This window comes from Ranitomeya imitator, chromosome 3 (assembly GCF_032444005.1).
Source record: "Ranitomeya imitator isolate aRanImi1 chromosome 3, aRanImi1.pri, whole genome shotgun sequence".
Taxonomy (NCBI): Eukaryota; Metazoa; Chordata; class Amphibia; order Anura; family Dendrobatidae; genus Ranitomeya; species Ranitomeya imitator.
This window is the reverse complement of record NC_091284.1, coordinates 427,223,390-427,244,228: the sequence shown is the minus strand read 5'-3', so window position 1 is coordinate 427,244,228 and position 20,839 is coordinate 427,223,390. Positions and strand designations below refer to the sequence as shown.

The window sequence follows — 20,839 nt, the reverse complement described above, 5'->3', positions numbered from 1 at the left end:
AGGACGCCGGCACTTTCAATATTTACCTGCTCCTCGTGCGGCTCCGTCTCCAGCACTGACGCTCAGCAGAGGGCGCGCACTGACTACGTCACCGCGCCCTCTAACCTGAGCGTCACTGCCAGGAGACGCTGCAGACGGAGCCGCACCGGAGCGAGGAGCAGGTAAATATCGCGCAGCGCTGCGCTCCCCGTATACTTACCTGCTCCGGCGTGGTCCCTGCAGTCCCTGGCTTCCCCGGCGCTGCAGCTTCTTTCTGTATTGAGCAGTCACAGTTACCGGTCATTTACAGCAATGAATATGCGGCTCCTCCCCTATGGGAGGTGGAGCCGCCTATTCATTTCTGTAGTGAGCGGTGCCATGTGACCACTCAGTACAGGAAGAATCTGCAGCGCCGGGGAAGCCAGGGACTGCAGGGACCGCGCCGCAGCAGGTAAGTATAACTACACAGCCCCCGCTCCCCCTACCCTGCCGACCCCCGGTATATGACTCGAGTATAAGCCGAGAGGGGGACTTTCAGCCCAAAAAAGTGGGCTGAAAATCTCGGCTTATACTCGAGTATATACGGAGTTACCTGCATAATAACGTACCCGGAGATCTTAGCAAAACAAAAGCATGTGACTAAAATTACCCAGAACTTTATGCAGCAATTTTACCCTGAAGGAATTTACTTATTAAACAGTCGATAACTCTGCATGATTGTGGGCTTGAAATGAGGAATATCTGTGCTTGAAATGAGGACCTTCCCGATGGTTACAAGGAGCTCATGTTTAGACAGTGCATCACTTGTGGGTAGTGAATACAGACACCATGCGAAATAACAACACAACATATATAGAATGGGATTACACCCATACTAGTGATGAACAAAACACTGTTAAATGATCACTCACATTTCAGAGAACTGAACCTCAATGGATGCCCACTGCAAGAAATAACCACATTTTATTTAATGGAAATTATATTTTCAGCCAGAATAATTCCAAAATTCCAGCCACAAAGTCTTTCCCTTTTAACTTGGTCTTCACTGCGTGATGGTGGGTTTGTCAAGACAGAAACGCCAAGACAGATGATATGCAAATTGCCTCTTCTGAGAAAAAGAGGACTTAAACTCTATAGCGCCACCTGTTGGAAGTACAGATGATAGGAAGTTAGGACCGGGAAGGGTGGCCAGTCACTATGGCGGGAAGGGTGGCCAGTCACCATGGCGGGAAGGGTGGCCAGTCACCATGACGGGAAGGGTGGCCAGTCACTATGGCGGGAAGGGTGGCTAGTCACTATGGTGGGAAGGCTGCCCCGTGCTCATCCAAAATGGCTCGGCTAGTAGCCACAGCATCTCTAGAGACAGGAGGTGTTGTACGTAGGAGGTGTTATTGTAGATGACAGACACAGATGAGGGTGTTATAGGTGGGAGACACAGTAGGCATTATTGTGGGTGGGAGACACAGAGGCGGTGTTATAGGTGGGAGACAGAGGAGGCATTATTGTAGGTGGGAGAACCAGGAGGTGTTATTGTAGGTGCGAGTCACAAAGTTGTATGTGGGAGACACAGAGGAGGCGCTGTTAAAGATAGGATGCATGGAGGAGGGACAGTATTTTTGTAGATGGGAGACACAGGAGTTGTAGCTAGGAGACACAGAAGAGGCGTTGTCGTAGGTGGGAGAAACTGGAGGTATTATTGTAGGTGGGAGAAACTGGAGGCATTATTGTAGGTGGGAGAAACTGGAGGCACCGTATTATTGTAGGTGGGAGAAACTGGAGGTACCATATTATTGTAGGTGGGAGAAACTGGAGGTATTATTGTAGGTGGTAGAAACTGAAGGTATTATTGTAGGGTGGGAGAAACTGGAGGTAATATTGTAGGGTGGGAGAAACTGGAGGCATTATTGTAGGTGGGAGAAACTGGAGGCATTATTGTAGGTGGGAGAAACTGGAGGCATTATTGTAGGTGGGAGAAACTGGAGGTAATATTGTAGGTGGGAGAAACTGGAGGTAATATTGTAGGTGGGAGAAACTGGAGGTATTGCAGGTGGGAGAAACTGGAGGTAATATTGTAGGTGGGAGAAACTGGAGGTATTGTAGGGTGGGAGAAACTGGAGGTAATATTGTAGGTGGGAGAAACTGGAGGTATTATAGGTGGGAGAAACTGGAGGTAATATTGTAGGTGGGAGAAACTGGAGGTATTGTAGGGTGGGAGAAACTGGAGGTAATATTGTAGGTGGGAGAAACTGGAGGTATTGTAGGTGGGAGAAACTGGAGGTATTGTAGGTGGGAGAAACTGGAGGTATTGTAGGTGGGAGAAACTGGAGGTATTATTGAAGGGTGGGAGAAACTGGAGGTAATATTGTAGGTGGGAGAAACGAGTTATTAAAGAGATGTGGGTCAATAAAGACCCAAAAACGACCAAAAACCCAATTAAAGATATGTAAACATCAACTTTATTATTGCACAAAAATGTATATATATATAAAAAGACATATAATACAAAGGAACAGATGAGGCTCAGTACCACAGGGTGTACAAGGACACCACTGAAAGAGCATAAAAGGAGCGCACGGAGCCGGGGTCAAAGTCTACTCCATACTAATACAAGGTGGACTATAAAGTCCATACCACTATGCTGGAAAATATTAATACCATTATACATCCACATAGACACTAAAAGGGCCCAATAACATGAGTATCATGAATGAATATACATTACCTAAAACAGGGCAAATGGGTAGACCAGATCCAGGGTCCGTACGCCCTCCCCAACGCACGTTTCGGTGATAAACCTTCCTCAGGGGGAATGTACAGAGAGGTCGGGTGTGCGACTATATAACTACTAAAACCGGAAATAGAAAGCCGCCGTAACCGGAAATGGAATACCGCCGCAACCGGAAGTGACATATAGTCACTAAGCAACCAATTCCCTATGTAACCAAGTAAAACAAGATCAAGCGGCGATGTCACTGCTAATCCGACACCAGCGGGTACGCCGCACAACGCCGTACACTGGGTCGGCACAGGGCCCTGTGTCCCCCAGCAACGAGCGCGTAGCGGCGCAGCCATAGTGTCAAGGCAACACGGGAACACAGCCGCACATGCGCAAAGGCATGCTATGGACAGAAACTCCATCTTGGAATAGGGAAAAGGGCAAATCGCGGCAAAAACGGCAGGAATAGAAGGGAAATACCACGAATAGACTTACACAGATAGGGACATGTGGAAAGTACAGATAAACACCTACAGACAGCAAATAAAACAGATAACACACACAATCAGATATATACATGAAATAATAATAAATGACTAAGGAAAAACAAATTAAGAATTACACCTATGAGGTCGTATACAAACGACACTATATAGATCCATGTGTAGCGCACAGAGCAACTGCGATAGCATTAATGACCAGCTGATAGTTCATATATATAAGCAAAAGCAACTTGTAATCAAATCATGTATCGTAGCATTCAGTCCATGATGTCCGCTCCGCTACATAGGGGCTATTGATGATAAAGTCCATGTATCTTCAGAAAAAACGACCATCGGTGTAGAAAAACCCAATCCAAGGACTAGACCCATCCACATGTCCACATCGGCACGTAACACCACCAATACGAAAAAAAGCACAACAAGACCTGAATATAAATATAAATATACAAATATTAATAAAATGACACAAAGAACAATTACTAAAAACAACGTTCAAAATTCAAAGTGTCCCGCACACATGCGCTACACATGGATCTATATAGTGTCGTTTGTATACGACCTCATAGGTGTAATTCTTAATTTGTTTTTTCTTAGTCATTTATTATTATTTTATGTATATATCTGATTGTGTGTGTTATCTGTTTTATTTGCTGTCTGTAGGTGTTTATCTGTACTTTCCACATGTCCCTATCTGTGTAAGTCTATTCGTGGTATTTCCCTTCTATTCCTGCCGTTTTTGCCGCGATTTGCCCTTTTCCCTATTCCAAGATGGAGTTTCTGTCCATAGCATGCCTTTGCGCATGCGCGGCTGTGTTGCCTTGACACTATGGCTGCGCCGCTACGCGCTCGTTGCTGGGGGACACAGGGCCCTGTGCCGACCCAGTGTACGGCGTTGTGCGGCGTACCCGCTGGTGTCGGATTAGCGGTGACATCGCCGCTTGATCTTGTTTTACTTGGTTACATAGGGAATTGGTTGCTTAGTGACTATATGTCACTTCCGGTTGCGGCGGTGTTCCATTTCCGGTTACAGCGGCTTTCTATTTCCGGTTTTAGTAGTTATATAGTCGCACACCCGACCTCTCTGTACATTCCCCCTGAGGAAGGTTTATCACCGAAACGTGCGTTGGGGAGGGCGCACGGACCCTGGATCTGGTCTACCCATTTGCCCTGTTTTAGGTAATGTATATTCATTCATGATACTCATGTTATTGGGCCCTTTTAGTGTCTATGTGGATGTATAATGGTATTAATATTTTCCAGCATAGTGGTATGGACTTTATAGTCCACCTTGTATTAGTATGGAGTAGACTTTGACCCCGACTCCGTGCGCTCCTTTTATGCTCTTTCAGTGGTGTCCTTGTACACCCTGTGGTACTGAGCCTCATCTGTTCCTTTGTATTATATGTCTTTTTGTATATATATACATTTTTGTGCAATAATAAAGTTGATGTTTACATATCTTTATTTGGGTTTTTGGTCGTTTTTGGGTCTTTATTGACCCACATCTCTTTTGTTCTGAATTTGGTAGCGACTTACCCTTATTTATATATCAGTCCTTGTGGCATGGCATTTTTACTTATATTTCATTGAGTAAAATTATTCTTGCTATGCATATCTTTGTCGTGTGCTTGGTTTCTCGAGAAACGAGGTATTGTAGGGTGGGAGAAACTGGAGGTAATATTGTAGGTGGGAGAAGCTGGAGGTGTTATTGTAGGTGGGAGGAACTAGAGGCATTATTGTAGGTGGGAGAAACTGGAGGCATTATTGTAGGTGGGAGAAACGGGAGGTGTTATTGTAGGTGGGAGAAACGGGAGGTGTTATTGTAGGTGGGAGAAACTGGAGGCATTATTGTAGGTGGGAGAAACTGGAGGCATTATTGTAGGTGGGAGAAACTGGAGGCATTATTGTAGGTGGGAGAAACGGGAGGTGTTATTGTAGGTGGGAGAAACTGGAGGCATTATTGTAGGTGGGAGAAACGGGAGGTGTTATTGTAGGTGGGAGGAACTAGAGGCATTATTGTAGGTGGGAGAAACTGGAGGCATTATTGTAGGTGGGAGAAACTGGAGGCGTTATTGTAGGTGGGAGAAACAGGCATTATTGTAGGTGGGAGAAACTGGAGGTATTATTGTAGGTGGGAGAAACTGGAGGTATTAATGTAGGTGGGAGACACACATGAGGTGGTATTGTAGGTGGGAGGCATAGAGGATGTGTTATTGTAGGTGGGAGAGACATAGGAAATGTTATTGCACATGGTAGACACAGAGGTATTGTTATTGCAGGTAGGAGGAACAGAGAGGGATTTTATTTTTCTGGTGGGGGAAACGGAGAGTAGGGGGATGCTTTTCTCAGTGCGAGACACAGAGAAGATGCTTTTCCTGGTTGGATGGGGGGAACAGAGGGGGCTTGTACTGCTGAGAAATACAGAGTGAGCTTTTCAGGATAGCTTTTCTCTGATGTGTCACATTGTTTGAGAGTAAAACACACAGTTGCCAGAACGAACCACGGACAGCATGAATCCGTTGTCAGGTTCACTTTAACTTGTCAAGATTTTTCTCCACATTATTGTTTTGTCCAGTGTTTTCTGCTGGTTGTAAGAAACTAACAAGCCAAACCTGAATACTTCCTTTCTTTTCAGAACATTGCGGATTGTGTGCTTTATTATTATTTAACTAAGAAAAATGAAAACTATAAAGCTCTTGTAAGAAGGAACTACGGCAAGAGGAGAGGCCGAAACCAGGTACGTGCTCTCCATCTGCCATTATGGGTATTATGCGGGCGTTAATTGGATATTATCCAGTTTGCACAAATGGACGTAAGCATTTTCTGTGCTGGAGTACTCGCATATGGAGGTGTCTCAGGAGCTGCGCTCTTGCCACCCACGGTGAATAATGACTATGTTACATAGCTGGTCTCTAACAGCAGCCAGTGCTGTGCTCTGACCACAGCTATTAACTATTTAAATACCACCGTCAATCTCTGGTTCTCATCCCATACCCTCCCCCCACCCTCCTTGCAGGGTTGTGGAGTGTTAATGGGCTACCATAGTAACCGGGGGTCTGCTGAAGTCCCCTATCATTGCCATTTTTGTTACAGCTGTGATGGGAGAGCTTCATAGGAGAGCAGCATACCACATAAGTGATCAGAAAATCACAAGTTAAAGTTCCCTACATGGACAAAAAAAAAGAGATTTAAAAAAAAAAAACTCGCAATGCCATAAAGTTATACTCAGATTCCTAAAAAAAAAAATACAGAAAAAAGCAATCAAATCTACATAATCCAAATTGGTGTCAATTAAATCATCAGTTCACCACGCGTAAAACAAGCTCTCATTGCCGTAATTGTCTGACTTGGAGAATCATTTTTATCATACATTGAATGCCATAAAATAAAGCCCCAAAGAACATGGCGGAACTGCATTTTTTATCACCATGTCACCACACTGAGAAATTGCCCTCCTACCTCCAATTTTTATTTTCAGTATATTTTATTGCAAAATGAATGATGTCATTCAAAACTACAACTAATCCTGCCAAAAACAAGGCCTTACTATGTCTACAAAAAAAAAAGTCATAGCTTCTGGAAGAAGAGGAGGGGAAAAAAATGCGAAAAAAATTGCTACGTCCTAAATGGGTTCATGTATAGAAGCTTGCAACACGAAAATGAGTGACTGTAATTTTTCAGACTATAAGACGCACCTGACCATAAGACCCACCTAGGTGTTAGAGGAGGAAATTAGTAAAAAAAAATTGAAGCAATAATGTGGTCAATTTTGTACTAATATCCCCTATCCTGGTGTATATATGGTTCCCTCATCCCCATCCTGTTATGCATGGCCCTCTCATCCCTACCCTGGTATGCATGGCCCCCTCATCCCTATCCTGGTATGCATGGCCCCCTCATCCCTATCCTGGTATGCACGGCTTCCTCATCCCCCATCCTGGTATGCGTGGTCCCCTCATCCCCCATCCTGGTATGTATAGTCTCCTCATCCCCATCTTGGTATGATTGGCCCCCCATCCTGGTATGCATGACACCCCATCAAAAAACACTGCTCCCTCGCAGTGTCATGTTCTGATGCCAGCAGCTGATTTATGCTTGTAAGCAGCGCATGGCTGGGACGTCATACATTGCTTACAAGCAGAGGACAGCTGCCGGGAATATTCATTACTCTCCACACTGGGACTATGTGCGTGGAGAGTAGTGAATATTCATTGCTCTTTAATAGTGAGCACAGTGTTAGCCGCAGCTGCCAGCTTCCAGCAGCTGCTGGGCTTTCACGTGTGCTGCTGCTAAAGGGAATGAATATTTGCTGCATTCCATGCCTATGGGAGTGGAGAGCAGTGAATATTTGTTGCCTTAAGTAACGGGTACACACACGAACGCCCGGTATCTGTAGGAAGCCGGCTGCTGCAGCTAATAGCGTGTCTGCTCTTAAATAATAATAATAATAATAATAATTTTATTTATATAGCGCCAACATATTCCGCAGCGCTTTACAAATTATAGAGGGGACTTGTACAGACAATAAACATTACAGCATAACAGGAATACAGTTCAAAACAGATACCAGGAGGAGTGAGGGCCCTGCTCGCAAGCTTACAAACTATAATGAATATTCACTGCCCTCCACTCGCATGGGCGTGAAATGCAGTGAATATTCATTTCTCTTTAGCAGCAGGTACAGGTATTAGCTGCAGCCGAAGGTTCCTGCCTCCTGTGACCCGGTGCTCTGCTTCTGTTGTTCCCCTACCTCCCCACCACAGCCAGAGACGGTACATCCGGGCTATAAGACGCACCCCCATTTTCCTCCACATTTTTGGAGGAAAAAAATGTGTCTTATAGTCTGAAAAAAATACGGTACATTGTCAAGATTTGTCACTTCTGAAGTTATTCTTTAGGCCAAACAAGCTGTCCTCCTGGATTTGATTATTGTTTAATGAAGTGTACCAAAAAGCAAAGTAAGGGTTTGATGATCATGCCCTTTCCAGGCTAGAGTCACACACATGCATTTGTCTCTGCTAAATGAAGACGGTCCGTCAGAATAAGCAACAGATTTCTGGCATAAAATACCTTGAAAAGTTGCGAACATCTTGCGCAACTTGTTGTTGTGCACACATTTTGCGACTTGATGTTTTCACACCAGTCCCAAAGTGGGTTGAGCATGGGTGGAACGTGACTATGCCCGCGCGACAAATTCTTCAAAAGTTAGGGGTGTAACTTGAGCCAGAAATGTACTCTGGTCCCTGACTGGGGTAACATTTCTGGTGTGTTGCCTCTTGATGATTTAGGCACATTTTACTCCACCACATTCCTTCCTTATAAGTATTATTATATTACTGGGAGAAACAGTGGAAAGGGGTTCTCTGAGTAGTGGACAACATTTTTAAGACTGGCATAAAAAACAATAAAAAAAAGTATTTTATAAAATACATTGTGCCCAATATTATATTTTTTTTTTCTTAATGCTAAAAAGTCTAGGAAACTCTAAAGGCCAAAAAAAATTACATAAGACAAATGTCTGTATTTTGTGCGTGTTTTTATTTATTTATTTTTTACAGCTATATAGGCAATTGATTTTACAATATAGGATAAAACAGGTGGTCTATTTAAAGGATTTGGCCAGGAGTTTGGTTATTTTTCCTTATTCTGCTAAAAACTTACAGGCAGATAGTTGCTAACTACCTGGTTGTTCTGCCCTGCGATGATGTCTGCTGGGTCGCGGACCACTCACACCGACAATTCTCCTACTGGTGACATCACGTCCACAGAGCGGCTTCTTCTTTTCCGCTCTGCTCAGTCGGCCTGGCTTCACTGCCAATGTCACCCTGATTGACAGCCGGCTCCCCGCTGCCTAACTGCGGAGATCCAGCTGTCGATCAGTATTATGTCTGCTGTGATGCCCCATTTACAGAGCAGAAGAGGAAGAGATGCTCTGTTGACGAGAGGTGAAATGAAGCAGGATCATTGCCGGGCAGAACCGGCAGGTAGTTGGCAACTACATCCAGCTACGTTCTTAGCCCAATAAGGAAAAATAACCAAAGTGCTTGATAACCCCTGTAAGTAAAGTCCCCCATCTGCCTTTTTAGTGCTGTCCTGCTGGATCTTCCTATGATCGGTCATTATTGCTGGTGTAAGCCCTTTTCTCCCAGCAGGGAAAGCAGAACATTACACAGCACATTTCAGTGAAGGTTTTGGCAGTTCTCCAGATTGCGTACTTGGCTGTCTCCGTTCCTGTAGAATAGAAATAATTGGGGTTCCGCTATCACCCCAACCTTTATTCATTCCTGATCTTCTAGTATCTGGCAGGAGACGAGCAGATTCTAGAAGAGTAGAATATAGCAGCTATTAGAGAAGGCTCCTCTGCCGTTCTGCACACCTCTCTGTAAGCTCCGGCATAGCTTTCCTGTGTGTAGCAGGTGGCAGATCGCTGTGATCTGACTAAACAGAAATTTGCTCTGCTGCTGTTGCAGCCAATCAAGCTGAGTACAGTCGGGATTACCTTGAGTAACCCTTGCGAGATTAGTAGCTTGCATGTGAGATGGTCAACTCTTCTGTAGGCAGCTTAAGTGGCAGGATGACACAATTTCCTGGAATAAACATGCTGCCGGGTCAGGCAACTTTTGTACAGCGGATAGTGATGCCTCTGCCGTTGTGCCCCCTCCTGAATGTCTTCCTACTGAGATTCGCCCCAGGCCAAGTATCCACCTTCCGCCAAGGTGACGGGGAACCTTGTGCAGGAGCAGATGAATGTGCAGGTGCGTGCTAGCGGCGGTGGCTACTGCCGTGAATTTTGCAGGAGGGTTTCAGATCAGTATGGCCAGGGGTAAAAAGCATGCGTGTTTCTCGTCTCGTGGTCTGGACGCTTTACACTCGGCAGCTGTCAGAATAGTGTCTTCAGAAGCAGGTGTCGTGGTAATGAAGAAGGCCGCGGTGGAATCCACTTTAATGCGTTTCATACCTGGTGTATGAGATAATTTCTAACTTAGACAGGGTCACAGGATGTGTCACAATGACGGTGGGTTTAACCCTTTATCATCTATATGGATTTGACGAGCTATATTTATGTAGATGAGCGCTGGTTGCGCAAAGTACCTAAATCTGATTGACGGCGTGGTTGCAGCTTCTTTGCTGTGTAAATTCTTGAATTTTCTGGGTTTTCTGAAGGACTGCTGCAGGCTACTAATGGCCGGATGTTGGCGGTTCAGGGTATGGTCCATGTGATCATTTCCCTGCATTGTATGGTCCATGTGATCATTTTCCTGCATTGTATGGTCCATGTGATCGTTTTCCTGCTTTGTATGGTCCATGTGATCGTTTTCCTGCTTTGTATGGTCCATGTGATCATTTTCCTGTGTTGTATGGTCCATGTGATCATGCTCCTCCATTGTATGATCCATGTGATCATTTTCCTGCATTGTATGGTCCATGTGACCATTTTCCTACTTTGTATGGTCCATGTGATCATTTTCCTGCATTGCATGATCCATTTGATCATTTTCCTGTGTTGTATGGTCCATGTGATCATTTTCCTGCATTGTATGGTCCATGTGATCATTTTCCTGCGTTGTATGGTCCATCTGACCATTTTCCTGCGTTATTTGGTCCATGTGATCATTTTCCTGCGTTGTTTGGTCTATGTGATCATTTTCCTGCGTTGTTTGGTCCATGTGATCATTTTCCTGCCTTGTGTGGTCCATGTGATCATTTTCCTGCATTGTATCGTTGATGTGATCATTTTGCTGTGTTGTATGGTCCATGTGATCATGCTCCTCCATTGTATGATCCATGTGATCATTTTCCTGCATTGTATGGTCCATGTGACCATTTTCCTACTTTGTATGGTCCATGTGATCATTTTCCTGCATTGCATGATCCATTTGATCATTTTCCTGTGTTGTATGGTCCATGTGATCATTTTCCTGCATTGTATGGTCCATGTGATCATTTTCCTACTTTGTATGGTCCATCTGACCATTTTCCTGCGTTATTTGGTCCATGTGATCATTTTCCTGCGTTGTTTGGTCTATGTGATCATTTTCCTGCGTTGTTTGGTCCATGTGATCATTTTCCTGCCTTGTGTGGTCCATGTGATCATTTTCCTGCATTGTATCGTTGATGTGATCATTTTGCTGTATTGTATGGTCCATGTGATCATTTTCCTGCATTGTATGGTCCATGTGATCATTTTCCTGCATTGTATGGTCCATGTGATCGTTTTCCTGCTTTGTATGGTCCATGTGATCGTTTTCCTGCTTTGTATGGTCCATGTGATCATGCTTCTGCATTACATGATCCATGTGATCATTTTCCTGTGTTGTATGGTCCATGTGATCATGCTTCTGCATTACATGATCCATGTGATCATTTTCCTGTGTTGTATGGTCCATGTGATCATGCTTCTGCATTACATGATCCATGTGATCATTTTCCTGCGTTGTCTGGTCCATGTGATCATTTTCCTGCATTATATGGTCCATGTGATCATTTTCCTACTTTGTATGGTCCATGTGATCATTTTCCTACTTTGTATGGTCCATGTGATCATTTTCCTGTGTTGTATGGTCCATGTGATCATGCTTCTGCATTACATGATCCATGTGATCATTTTCCTGCATTGTATGGTCCATGTGATCATTTTCCTGCCTTGTATCATTGATGTGATCATTTTCCTGCATTGTATGGTCCATGTGATCATTTTCCTACTTTGTATGGTCCATGTGATCATTTTCCTGCCTTGTATCGTTGATGTGATCATTTTCCTGCATTGTATGGTCCATGTGATCATTTTCCTGCCTTGTATGGTCCATGTGATCATTTTCTTGCGTTGTTTGGTCCATGTGATCATTTTCCTGCATTGTATCGTTGATATGATCATTTTGCTGCATTGTATGGTCCATGTGATCATTTTCCTGCATTGTATGGTCCATGTGATCATTTTCCTGCAGTGCATGATCCATGTGATCATTTTCCTACATTGTATGGTCCATGTGATCATTTTCCTGCGTTTTGGTCCATGTGATCATTTTCCTGCGTTTTGGTCCATGTGATCATTTTCCTGCGTTTTGGTCCATGTGATCATTTTCCTGCATTGTATGGTCCATGTGATCATTTTCCTGCATTGTATCGTTGATGTGATAATTTTGCTGCATTGTATGGTCCATGTGATCATTTTCCTGCCTTGTATGGTCCATGTGATCATTTTCCTGCGTTGTTTGATGCATGTGATCATTTTCCTGCGTTTTGGTCCATGTGATCATTTTCCTGCGTTGTTTGGTCCATGTGATCATTTTCCTGCGTTTTGGTCCATGTGATCATTTTCCTGCGATGTTTGGTCCATGTGATCATTTTCCTGCATTGTATCGTTGATGTGATCATTTTCCTGCATTGTATGGTTCATGTGATCATTTTTCTGCGTTTTTGTCCATGTGATCATTTTCCTGCGTTGTTTGGTCCATGTGATCATTTTCCTGCGTTTTGGTCCATGTGATCATTTTCCTGCGTTGTTTGGTCCATGTGATCATTTTCCTACATTGTATGGTCCATGTGATCATTTTCCTGCCTTGTATGGTCCATGTGATCATTTTCCTGCATTGTATCGTTGATGTGATCATTTTCCTGCGTTGTATGGTCCATGTGATCATTTTCCTGCGTTGTTTGGTCCATGTGATCATTTTCCTGCATTGTATCGTTGATCTGATAATTCTCCTGCATTGTATGGTCCATGTGATCATTTTCCTGCATTGTATGGTCCATGTGATCATTTTCCTGCAGTGCATGATCCATGTGATCATTTTCCTACATTGTATGGTCCATGTGATCATTTTCCTGCGTTTTGGTCCATGTGATCATTTTCCTGCGTTTTGGTCCATGTGATCATTTTCCTGCCTTGTATGGTCCATGTGATCATTTTCCTGCATTGTATCGTTGATGTAATAATTTTCCTGCAGTGTATGGTCCATGTGATCATTTTCCTGCATTGTATGGTCCATGTGATCATTTTCCTGCGTTGTTTGGGCCATGTGATCATTTTCCTGCGTTTTGGTCCATGTGATCATTTTCCTGCCTTGTATGGTCCATGTGATCATTTTCCTGCATTGTATCGTTGATGTGATCATTTTCCTGCATTGTATGGTTCATGTGATCATTTTTCTGCGTTTTGGTCCATGTGATCATTTTCCTGCGTTGTTTGATCCATGTGACCATTTTCCTGCCTTGTATGGTCCATGTGATCATTTTCCTGCGTTGTTTGGTCCATGTGATCATTTTCCTACTTTGTATGGTCCATGTGATCATTTTCCTGCCTTGTATGGTCCATGTGATCATTTTCCTGCATTGTATCGTTGATGTGATCATTTTCCTGCGTTGTATGGTCCATGTGATCATTTTCCTGCGTTGTTTGGTCCATGTGATCATTTTCCTGCATTGTATCGTTGATGTGATCATTTTCCTGCATTGTATGGTTCATGTGATCATTTTTCTGCGTTTTGGTCCATGTGATCATTTTCCTGCGTTGTTTGATCCATGTGACCATTTTCCTGCCTTGTATGGTCCATGTGATCATTTTCCTGCGTTGTTTGGTCCATGTGATCATTTTCCTACTTTGTATGGTCCATGTGATCATTTTCCTGCCTTGTATGGTCCATGTGATCATTTTCCTGCATTGTATCGTTGATGTGATCATTTTCCTGCGTTGTATGGTCCATGTGATCATTTTCCTGCGTTGTTTGGTCCATGTGATCATTTTCCTGCCTTGTATGGTCCATGTGATCATTTTCCTGCATTGTATCGTTGATGTGATCATTTTCCTGCATTGTATGGTCCATGTGATCATTTTCCTACATTGTATGGTCCATGTGATCATTTTCCTGCGTTTTGGTCCATGTGATCATTTTCCTGCGTTTTGGTCCATGTGATCATTTTCCTGCGTTTTGGTCCATGTGATCATTTTCCTGCCTTGTATGGTCTATGTGATCATTTTCCTGCATTGTATCGTTGATGTGATCATTTTCTTGCATTGTATGGTCCATGTGATCATTTTCCTGCATTTTGGTCCATGTGATCATTTTCCTGCGTTTTGGTCCATGTGATCATTTTCCTGCATTGTATGGTCCATGTGATCATTTTCCTGCCTTGTATGGCCCATGTGATCATTTTCCTGCGTTGTATGGCCCATGTGATCATTTTCCTGCATTGCATCGTTGATGTGATCATTTTCCTGCATTGTATGGTCCATGTGATCATTTTTCTGCATTTTGGTCCATGTGATCATTTTCCTGCGTTTTGGTCCATGTGATCATTTTCCTGCATTGTATGGTCCATGTGATCATTTTCCTGCCTTGTATGGCCCATGTGATCATTTTCCTGCCTTGTATGGCCCATGTGATCATTTTCCTGCATTGTATCGTTGATGTGATCATTTTCCTGCATTGTATGGTCCATGTGATCATTTTCCTGCCTTGTATGGTCCATGTGATTATTTTCCTGCGTTGTTTGGTCCATGTGATCATTTTCCTGCCTTGTATGGTCCATGTGATCATTTTCCTGCAGTGCATGGTCCATGTGATCATTTTCCTGCAGTGCATGGTCCATGTGATCATTTTCCTGCATTATTTGGGCCATGTGATCATTTTCCTGCATTGTATCGTTGATGTGATCATTTTGCTGCATTGTATGGTCCATGTGATCATTTTCCTGCCTTGTATGGTCCATGTGATCATTTTCCTGCCTTGTATGGTCCGTGTGATCATTTTCCTGCGTTGTTTGGTCCATGTGATCATATTCCTGCCTTGTATGGTCCGTGTGATCATTTTCCTGCGTTGTTTGGTCCATGTGATCATATTCCTGCCTTGTATCATTGATGTGATTATTTTCCTACATTGTATGGTCCATGTGATCATTTCCCTGCAGTGTATGGTCCATGTGATCATTTTCCTGCAGTGCATGGTCCATGTGATCATTTTTCTGCAGTGCATGGTCCATGTGATCATTTTCCTGCATTGTATGGTCCATGTGATCATTTTCCTGCAGTGCATGGTCCATGTGATCATTTTCCTGCAGTGTATGGTCCATGTGATCATTTTCCTGCATTGTATGGTCCATGTGATCATTTTCCTGCAGTGCATGGTCCATGTGATCATTTTCCTGCTGTGTATGGTCCATGTGATCATTTTCCTGCAGTGTATGGTCCATGTGATCATTTTCCTGCATTGTATGGTCCATGTGATCATTTTCCTGCAGTGCATGGTCCATGTGATCATTTTCCTGCATTGTATGGTCCATGTGATCATTTTCCTGCATTGTATGGTACATGTGATCATTTTCCTGCAGTGTATGGTACATGTGATCATTTTCCTGCAGTGCATGGTCCATGTGATCATTTCCCTGCAGTGTATAGTCCATGTGATCATTTCCCTGCAGTGTATGGTCCATGTGATCATTTCCCTGCAGTGTATGGTCCATGTGATCATTTTCCTGCAGTGCATGGTCCATGTGATCATTTTCCTGCAGTGCATGGTCCATGTGATCATTTTCCTGCAGTGTATGGTCCATGTGATCATTTTCCTGCATTGTATGGTCCATGTGATCATTTTCCTGCAGTGCATGGTCCATGTGATCATTTTCCTGCTGTGTATGGTCCATGTGATCATTTTCCTGCAGTGTATGGTCCATGTGATCATTTTCCTGCATTGTATGGTCCATGTGATCATTTTCCTGCAGTGCATGGTCCATGTGATCATTTTCCTGCATTGTATGGTCCATGTGATCATTTTCCTGCATTGTATGGTACATGTGATCATTTTCCTGCAGTGTATGGTACATGTGATCATTTTCCTGCAGTGCATGGTCCATGTGATCATTTCCCTGCAGTGTATAGTCCATGTGATCATTTCCCTGCAGTGTATGGTCCATGTGATCATTTCCCTGCAGTGTATGGTCCATGTGATCATTTTCCTGCAGTGCATGGTCCATGTGATCATTTCCCTGCAGTGCATAGTCCATGTGATCATTTCCCTGCAGTGTATGGTCCATGTGATCATTTCCCTGCAGTGTATGGTCCATGTGATCATTTTCCTGCAGTGCATGGTCCATGTGATCATTTTCCTGCAGTGTATGGTCCATGTGATCATTTTCCTGCAGTGTATGGTCCATGTGATCATTTTCCTGCAGTGTATGGTCCATGTGATCATTTTCCTGCATTGTATGGTCCATGTGATCATTTTCCTGCAGTGCATGGTCCATGTGATCATTTCCCTGCAGTGCATAGTCCATGTGATCATTTCCCTGCAGTGTATGGTCCATGTGATCATTTCCCTGCAGTGTATGGTCCATGTGATCATTTTCCTGCAGTGCATGGTCCATGTGATCATTTTCCTGCAGTGCATGGTCCATGTGATCATTTTCCTGCAGTGTATGGTCCATGTGATCATTTTCCTGCAGTGTATGGTCCATGTGATCATTTTCCTGCATTGTATGGTCCATGTGATCATTTTCCTGCATTGTATGGTCCATGTGATCATTTTCCTGCAGTGCATGGTCCATGTGATCATTTCCCTGCAGTGTATGGTCCATGTGATCATTTCCCTGCAGTGTATGGTCCATGTGATCATTTTCCTGCAGTGCATGGTCCATGTGATCATTTCCCTGCAGTGTATGGTCCATGTGATCATTTCCCTGCAGTGTATAGTCCATGTGATCATTTCCCTGCAGTGTATGGTCCATGTGATCATTTCCCTGCAGTGTATGGTCCATGTGATCATTTTCCTGCAGTGCATGGTCCATGTGATCATTTTCCTGCAGTGTATGGTCCATGTGATCATTTTCCTGCAGTGTATGGTCCATGTGATCATTTTCCTGCATTGTATGGTCCATGTGATCATTTTCCTGCAGTGCATGGTCCATGTGATCATTTTCCTGCAGTGTATGGTCCATGTGATCATTTTCCTGCAGTGTATGGTCCATGTGATCATTTTCCTGCATTGTATGGTCCATGTGATCATTTTCCTGCAGTGCATGGTCCATGTGATCATTTTCCTGCAGTGTATGGTCCATGTGATCATTTTCCTGCAGTGTATGGTCCATGTGATCATTTTCCTGCATTGTATGGTACATGTGATCATTTTCCTGCAGTGTATGGTACATGTGATCATTTTCCTGCAGTGCATGGTCCATGTGATCATTTCCCTGCAGTGTATAGTCCATGTGATCATTTCCCTGCAGTGTATGGTCCATGTGATCATTTCCCTGCAGTGCATGGTCCATGTGATCATTTTCCTGCAGTGTATGGTCCATGTGATCATTTTCCTGCAGTGTATGGTCCATGTGATCATTTTCCTGCATTGTATGGTCCATGTGATCATTTCCCTGCAGTGTATGGTCCATGTGATCACTTTCCTGCAGTGTATGGTACATGTGATCATTTTCCTGCAGTGCATGGTCCATGTGATCATTTCCCTGCAGTGTATAGTCCATGTGATCATTTCCCTGCAGTGTATGGTACATGTGATCATTTTCCTGCAGTGTATGGTACATGTGATCATTTTCCTGCAGTGCATGGTCCATGTGATCATTTCCCTGCAGTGTATAGTCCATGTGATCATTTCCCTGCAGTGTATGGTCCATGTGATCATTTCCCTGCAGTGTATGGTCCATGTGATCATTTTCCTGCAGTGCATGGTCCATGTGATCATTTTCCTGCAGTGTATGGTCCATGTGATCATTTTCCTGCAGTGTATGGTCCATGTGATCATTTTCCTGCGTTGTATGGTCCATGTGATCATTTTCCTGCGTTGTTTGGTCCATGTGATCATTTTCCTGCATTGTATCGTTGATCTGATAATTCTCCTGCATTGTATGGTCCATGTGATCATTTTCCTGCATTGTATGGTCCATGTGATCATTTTCCTGCAGTGCATGATCCATGTGATCATTTTCCTACATTGTATGGTCCATGTGATCATTTTCCTGCGTTTTGGTCCATGTGATCATTTTCCTGCGTTTTGGTCCATGTGATCATTTTCCTGCCTTGTATGGTCCATGTGATCATTTTCCTGCATTGTATCGTTGATGTAATAATTTTCCTGCAGTGTATGGTCCATGTGATCATTTTCCTGCATTGTATGGTCCATGTGATCATTTTCCTGCGTTGTTTGGGCCATGTGATCATTTTCCTGCGTTTTGGTCCATGTGATCATTTTCCTGCCTTGTATGGTCCATGTGATCATTTTCCTGCATTGTATCGTTGATGTGATCATTTTCCTGCATTGTATGGTTCATGTGATCATTTTTCTGCGTTTTGGTCCATGTGATCATTTTCCTGCGTTGTTTGATCCATGTGACCATTTTCCTGCCTTGTATGGTCCATGTGATCATTTTCCTGCGTTGTTTGGTCCATGTGATCATTTTCCTACTTTGTATGGTCCATGTGATCATTTTCCTGCCTTGTATGGTCCATGTGATCATTTTCCTGCATTGTATCGTTGATGTGATCATTTTCCTGCGTTGTATGGTCCATGTGATCATTTTCCTGCGTTGTTTGGTCCATGTGATCATTTTCCTGCATTGTATCGTTGATGTGATCATTTTCCTGCATTGTATGGTTCATGTGATCATTTTTCTGCGTTTTGGTCCATGTGATCATTTTCCTGCGTTGTTTGATCCATGTGACCATTTTCCTGCCTTGTATGGTCCATGTGATCATTTTCCTGCGTTGTTTGGTCCATGTGATCATTTTCCTACTTTGTATGGTCCATGTGATCATTTTCCTGCCTTGTATGGTCCATGTGATCATTTTCCTGCATTGTATCGTTGATGTGATCATTTTCCTGCGTTGTATGGTCCATGTGATCATTTTCCTGCGTTGTTTGGTCCATGTGATCATTTTCCTGCCTTGTATGGTCCATGTGATCATTTTCCTGCATTGTATCGTTGATGTGATCATTTTCCTGCATTGTATGGTCCATGTGATCATTTTCCTACATTGTATGGTCCATGTGATCATTTTCCTGCGTTTTGGTCCATGTGATCATTTTCCTGCGTTTTGGTCCATGTGATCATTTTCCTGCGTTTTGGTCCATGTGATCATTTTCCTGCCTTGTATGGTCTATGTGATCATTTTCCTGCATTGTATCGTTGATGTGATCATTTTCTTGCATTGTATGGTCCATGTGATCATTTTCCTGCATTTTGGTCCATGTGATCATTTTCCTGCGTTTTGGTCCATGTGATCATTTTCCTGCATTGTATGGTCCATGTGATCATTTTCCTGCCTTGTATGGCCCATGTGATCATTTTCCTGCGTTGTATGGCCCATGTGATCATTTTCCTGCATTGCATCGTTGATGTGATCATTTTCCTGCATTGTATGGTCCATGTGATCATTTTTCTGCATTTTGGTCCATGTGATCATTTTCCTGCGTTTTGGTCCATGTGATCATTTTCCTGCATTGTATGGTCCATGTGATCATTTTCCTGCCTTGTATGGCCCATGTGATCATTTTCCTGCCTTGTATGGCCCATGTGATCATTTTCCTGCATTGTATCGTTGATGTGATCATTTTCCTGCATTGTATGGTCCATGTGATCATTTTCCTGCCTTGTATGGTCCATGTGATTATTTTCCTGCGTTGTTTGGTCCATGTGATCATTTTCCTGCCTTGTATGGTCCATGTGATCATTTTCCTGCAGTGCATGGTCCATGTGATCATTTTCCTGCAGTGCATGGTCCATGTGATCATTTTCCTGCATTATTTGGGCCATGTGATCATTTTCCTGCATTGTATCGTTGATGTGATCATTTTGCTGCATTGTATGGTCCATGTGATCATTTTCCTGCCTTGTATGGTCCATGTGATCATTTTCCTGCCTTGTATGGTCCGTGTGATCATTTTCCTGCGTTGTTTGGTCCATGTGATCATATTCCTGCCTTGTATGGTCCGTGTGATCATTTTCCTGCGTTGTTTGGTCCATGTGATCATATTCCTGCCTTGTATCATTGATGTGATTATTTTCCTACATTGTATGGTCCATGTGATCATTTCCCTGCAGTGTATGGTCCATGTGATCATTTTCCTGCAGTGCATGGTCCATGTGATCATTTTTCTGCAGTGCATGGTCCATGTGATCATTTTCCTGCATTGTATGGTCCATGTGATCATTTTCCTGCAGTGCATGGTCCATGTGATCATTTTCCTGCAGTGTATGGTCCATGTGATCATTTTCCTGCATTGTATGGTCCATGTGATCATTTTCCTGCAGTGCATGGTCCATGTGATCATTTTCCTGCTGTGTATGGTCCATGTGATCATTTTCCTGCAGTGTATGGTCCATGTGATCATTTTCCTGCATTGTATGGTCCATGTGATCATTTTCCTGCAGTGCATGGTCCATGTGATCATTTTCCTGCATTGTATGGTCCATGTGATCATTTTCCTGCATTGTATGGTACATGTGATCATTTTCCTGCAGTGTATGGTACATGTGATCATTTTCCTGCAGTGCATGGTCCATGTGATCATTTCCCTGCAGTGTATAGTCCATGTGATCATTTCCCTGCAGTGTATGGTCCATGTGATCATTTCCCTGCAGTGCATGGTCCATGTGATCATTTTCCTGCAGTGTATGGTCCATGTGATCATTTTCCTGC

The 20,839-nt window shown here is 43.4% G+C and overlaps 1 protein-coding gene across 1 annotated transcript in view; it reads left to right on the top strand.

Annotated features, from left to right (window-relative positions):
• The window catches only part of LOC138671649 (nuclear receptor corepressor 1-like), a 141,694-nt gene that overhangs the window by 40,505 nt on the left and 80,350 nt on the right, over positions 1 to 20,839 (top strand). Inside the window, exon 9 of the mRNA XM_069759819.1 lies at positions 5,834 to 5,935. Coding sequence (XP_069615920.1) covers positions 5,834 to 5,935 — 102 coding nt within the window. The remainder of the gene's footprint in view (positions 1 to 5,833; positions 5,936 to 20,839) is intronic.